A 4,982-nucleotide genomic window follows, 5' to 3' on the forward strand; every position below is an offset into this window, starting at 1 on the left:
CATAATAGTGCAATTACTAGTATCTTTATGAGCAAAGGATAATAGTTGAAGACTGGAATTATCCAATTTTAAAGTCCATCGCATTATACAGGTGTACCAAAGCATCACCTGCTTAAAAATATAGAACTAGGTAGACAATATATGTACTAGATGTTTGACAATTGATATAGCTAAGATGTTTCGCTCACTCACCCATATTCTTCCCCAGAAAATCATATCACATGTAATTACGTTTAAGTCCATCCTATTTAAGCAGTGCATGGCCAATGATTCTTCATATGCTTAGTGTCTCCTTAAGTATATTTGAAAGGCAATGGCTTCTCTAGCTGCTGTGTTTGCTGTGGTCTCTCTTCTTGGATTGTTTTCCACCGTGTTTGCTACTAATATAGTGAGTTGCACTACTACTGCTGATTGCACAACAGCGGGGCTAACTGGATTCACATGTAACAATGGAATATGTCAAAACCCTGGATGCTTTCCAGGTAATAAAGTTATTCTCTACAAATTACACTGTGCTATGTAACCATGCAATATCTATCTAGGTGATGCAATGGTTCATATGTACAGTGGAGAAATGAAGACCATGAAGGAACTTAAGATTGGAGATAAGGCAAGATCCTAGCTAGTAATCCACTTTGCTTCACATGATTAATGAGTTTCTACAGGTTGCTGTTGGGAAGAATTCATTTTCGGATATCTACGCGTTTGGTCACAAGGATCTAGATGTTGTCTCTGAATTCGTGCAAGTCAAGACCGAAGCCAACACCTTGGAGCTTACAGCCGGTCACTTTGTCCCCAGTAACACCAAAGGAGAGATAATTTAACAGCGAGCTGCTGATCTCAAAGTTGGCGATAGCCTGTCCACAATCTCTGGAGCCTCACCAATCACAGGTACAAGAAACCACACCTCTTAATGCTCTGTAATAACACAATCTTGATATACGCAGAGATCTCAAAGGTTGACAAGCTGGGACTCTACAACCCCTTGACACTGTCGGGCAACATTCTTGTCAATAACGTGGTGGCCTCTGTTCACAGCGAATGGTTCTTAGATTCTCTGTTCGATGCCCTTGGTGCAAGCGAATACCTCCCATATGCATACCAGTCACTGCTCGCTCCAGTTCGTGCTCTTTACAACATCGCGGGAAGCAAGCTCTACTCGGCTGGCTACTCCATGCTCGATTCTTGCGTGAATGTGGCAGACTCTGGCACCAAGTATGGAGGCCCCATTGCTATCACCATTGGTATTGGAGCTCTAGCCTTTGCCGCTCGCTCCATTTAGAGCAGCCGCATTCTTACAAAGAAAGAATAATCAAGTGAATTATTTGCACTTAATCATAGCTGGATGCGAATAGTACATAAGCCGCTGAATCAAACTCATCCAAATCCATCAAACGCTTGAATGCCACCTTTCCCACCTCAAGATTCTTCCACCTTCTACAAGCATCTAGGATAATTCTCCACAACACCACCAACTTAACGTTGCTAACACTTTCCACCGAGCTAACCATGTCTACTGCGGCATTTAGTTCATTGGCTCTACCTAGAAGATCCACCAAGCGCACAAAATAATCCTGCGAAGGAATCACTTCTGCAAAGAGTTTCCTGGCGGCCTCTAGCTCGCCACCGTGGCTACAAGCAGTGATAACGCTAGCCAGAGTTTTAGCGTCCAGTCGAAACCCCTCCTCTTCCATTCCACAAAGAAGCTCCATCACAAGCTTGGAGCTTCCTTGACGGCCATAGCCTTCCACGAGAGCTGTCCAGGCCGCTAGCTCCTTGGCAAAGATCTTATCAAAAACCAGTCGAGCGTCCACCATGCTTCCACACTTGCAATAGAAGTCGACCAAACTAGTCCCAACGGTGAGAGATTCTTCCATCCCCATGCGGCAAGCTAGAGCATGAGTGGCTTTGCCCCGTCCCAGAGAGGCCAGGCTTCCACAAGCCTTGAGAGCAGCAGCCAAGCTGTGAGCATCCAAAACTCAAGGAGGAATCTCTCGAAAGAGCTCCAAGCCTAGTGCTGCTTGCTTGTTCTCGGCATAGCCCAGGACCATCGAGTTCCATGCTGCGACGTCGTCTCTCGGCATCGTGTCGAAAACTCGTCGAGCATCCCCCATGCTCCCACACTCTGATCCCTTCGATAATCTTTGTGTTACAGCGGTTGACCGGCTCATGAAGGAGTATTTTGATCTCTTTGAATTTGATCTATCGCCTGGGGCCAAGATTGCTACACGTCATCCGATTCCAACCGGGGATGCTCGTCCAATCAAGGTTTTTATTCGTCGTTGGTCACCCAAAGAGATTAAGATTTTATGTGCAAATGTCAAGAAGATGTTGAAGAAGGGTGTTATTCGGAAGTTGCAAAGTCCTTGGGCATGTGAACCTCATCTTATGACGAAGCCTGATGGGAGTATTCATTTCTACATTGACTATCATTCATTAAACAAAGTGATGAGCCAAGATGTGTACCCTCTTCCTCATATTGTTGATCTTTTAGATCGTCTGGGGCGAAGTCATTAGTTCACCAAACTAGATCTTACTTCTAGGTATTGGCAAGTACCGATGGCCAAAAAAGATATTTTTAAAACTACTTTTCATACACTATTTAGTTTGTATGAGTTTTTGGTGATGCCGTTTAGTTTAAACAATGCTCTAGCAACTTTCTAGCGGATGATGGACGAAGTTCTTTGCAATGAGCCCGAGTGTGCTTGATCAGTGCCATCTCATTGCATATATAAACCGTATATTGCAATCAGTGGAGGTGAATTACAGAAGGAGTGTTTAGCAGCAGTCTAGGGTTTTGAGAAACTTCATGCATATTTACATGGTTTTCGGACGTTAGTTGAAGATGATTATGTTAATATTACTTCATTATTGAAACGAAAAAACTTGGTTGGTCGTACTACTTGGTGGGCTTTGAAGCTTTAGATATATAATTTTGATGTTTTTCATCACCTAGGGAGTTTTATAGTTGATGCTGATGGCATTTCTCTAACTCCTCTTCCTTCTGCACTCTCTTCTCATGTTTTTAACGAGTTTGTTGTTCTAGCATCTGTGGATTTTTTAGACGAGGATTCTGTGCCGTCGGCAGTTGCTGCACTTGATGTTCAGTGTCCACAAGGTGCATAGCAAAATCTACCCTCTTTTGATGAGGTTCGCAAAGGTCAAAAGATTGAGTCGTGGATTCAAAGGCTTCAAGATGGGTTTGAGAATCTTGCATCACTTGCTGATACCTTGAAGACAGCCTTCTTTATTTTGATGATCATTTACGGCTGATGGTGCCTTCTATCTTTATTCCATGGTTTCTCCATGGCTATCATGATTCTCCTCTTCTAGGTAGGTATATAGGGCATTGTAGTGTAACCAAGAAGCTACGCAGATCTTTCTATTGGCCGGAGATGCGACGTGATATTATCTAGTATGTGCGTAGCTGTGTTTGGTGCCAAGCTCGTAATACTCCCCCTCGTGCTATGGAAGGACGATTAGAGTCAATTGCAATTTCCCATTCGTTTGAGTTGGTGGCATTTGATCTTATAGAACTTTTTCCATAGTCGACTGCTGGTAATGAGTATGTTATTATTGCTTCTGATTACTTGATTACTTGACTTGTTGAGTGAAAGTTGGTGCTCTTGTTAGTGCCTCTGCAACTTTTGTTAGATACTTCCTCCTCAATCGAACAGTGTTCTAGCATTCTCGTTCATAGTGGATTCTTTCGAACACTTAAGTCATGTATAAATGTGACAACAATGGCGCTACAACTCCCATCATCGTTCACTTGCGGAGTACAAAGTGGATGACTTAGTGTTAGTCCATTTTCCCCATTTTAAGGTACGTGGTTTATCTAAGGGGTTTATTGCTCAATGGAAAGGACCGTATTAGGTGTTGTGGCAAGTTGGACCACAAGTTTATGAAGTTTGCAATAATGTTTAGCAGAATGATCTTCTAGATATTGTGCATGTGTAGTGGTTAAAATGCTTCATACAAAGGGATCAGAAGCAATTAATACCACTTACAGATCTGCCAATGCCTCCTCCTAACGTTCTTCCAGATCCCGGCCCATCTACAAAAGAACCTTGATGGTGTTCCATTATTCTGAAAGGAGGGAATGATGTGAAGGCCAAGTGTATGGCTATGATGCCATATACTAATATTAGTATAGTGGGATTTTGGTAGCCGTCGGATTGGTTTCAATCCGGACCACTCGCTCCTGTATATAAGCTAGGGTAATTGATATACACAATCAAAGCTCTAAAATAATGAAATTTATAAATAATCATTAGTTACAAAATAACTAACAATCACTCTTAAATTTGTTGTCATAAGGCTCAAACACTAAATTTACATCATTGAGTTATATATTTGTCCAACATAAAAGTAACACTCTAAATACAACATATAGAAACATAAATAATTACAGACAAAATGACTACTTAAATCCAATCATACAACAATAACCCTACTAACATCTTTAACAAATAACTCTAAGTACAAATGAAGAGGTTAGCCACAAATGATTAACATTTAGTTGAAACTAAAGGGAAGACTATGAGATGGATTTATATACCTAAAACTGTTATTACTTTAACTGCAAACAACTAAGCTAAATATCACTATCTTAAACTAAGTCAAGTTTAATTAGAGTTAACTACTCTCATTAAATTTAACTAAATATAAGATGTAATCTACCAACAAATATAATGTTACATAAGAAAAGCCTAAGGGAAAAAAACAACAACCACTTTTTTACTTTAATTTTAGTCAACTTTAACCCTTTCACTAAATGGCTTTCAAAAATGAAATGGTTTTTGGGCAAAATAATCAACAAATCAACCATTAAGAAAATTTGTGGAAAATTTTCTTTACTACAAAAAGAATAACTTTTAATCCAAGAATGTAAATTTTTAATACTCAACCAACTTCCTCTTATTTACAATTTCATATATATTCATTTCTACATCAATTTTTATGACTCAACAATATGCCTA

The 4,982-nt window shown here is 40.3% G+C and overlaps 2 protein-coding genes across 2 annotated transcripts; one reads left to right on the forward strand and one right to left on the reverse strand.

Moving 5' to 3' along the window:
- The first annotated feature begins 307 nt into the window (after positions 1–307).
- On the forward strand, positions 308–1,335 carry LOC9641254 (warthog protein 4). The gene is made up of 4 exons (XM_024668149.1): positions 308–482; positions 543–610; positions 666–891; positions 948–1,335. The coding sequence occupies exons 1-3, from the start codon at positions 314–316 to the stop codon at positions 822–824; spliced, it is 396 nt and encodes a 131-aa protein (XP_024523917.1). The 5' UTR covers positions 308–313; the 3' UTR covers positions 825–891; positions 948–1,335.
- LOC9641253 (pentatricopeptide repeat-containing protein At3g26782, mitochondrial) lies at positions 1,332–1,883 on the reverse strand. The gene has a single exon (XM_002994609.2). The coding sequence runs from the start codon at positions 1,881–1,883 to the stop codon at positions 1,332–1,334; it is 552 nt and encodes a 183-aa protein (XP_002994655.2).
- Between the last annotated feature and the right edge of the window lie 3,099 nt (positions 1,884–4,982).

The sequence above is a fragment of the Selaginella moellendorffii genome, unplaced genomic scaffold, assembly GCF_000143415.4.
Source record: "Selaginella moellendorffii unplaced genomic scaffold, v1.0 SELMOscaffold_463, whole genome shotgun sequence".
NCBI classification, from domain to species: Eukaryota; Viridiplantae; Streptophyta; class Lycopodiopsida; order Selaginellales; family Selaginellaceae; genus Selaginella; species Selaginella moellendorffii.

Coding starts and splice junctions, on each gene's coding strand:
- LOC9641254 (XM_024668149.1), top strand. CDS start 314: ATGGCTTCTCTAGCTGCTGTGTTTGCTGTGGTCTCTCTTCTTGGATTG. Junction 483..542: donor AAACCCTGGATGCTTTCCAG/GTAATAAAGTTA, acceptor ATATCTATCTAG/GTGATGCAATGGTTCATATG. Junction 611..665: donor AACTTAAGATTGGAGATAAG/GCAAGATCCTAG, acceptor GAGTTTCTACAG/GTTGCTGTTGGGAAGAATTC.
- LOC9641253 (XM_002994609.2), bottom strand. CDS start 1,883: ATGGGGATGGAAGAATCTCTCACCGTTGGGACTAGTTTGGTCGACTTC.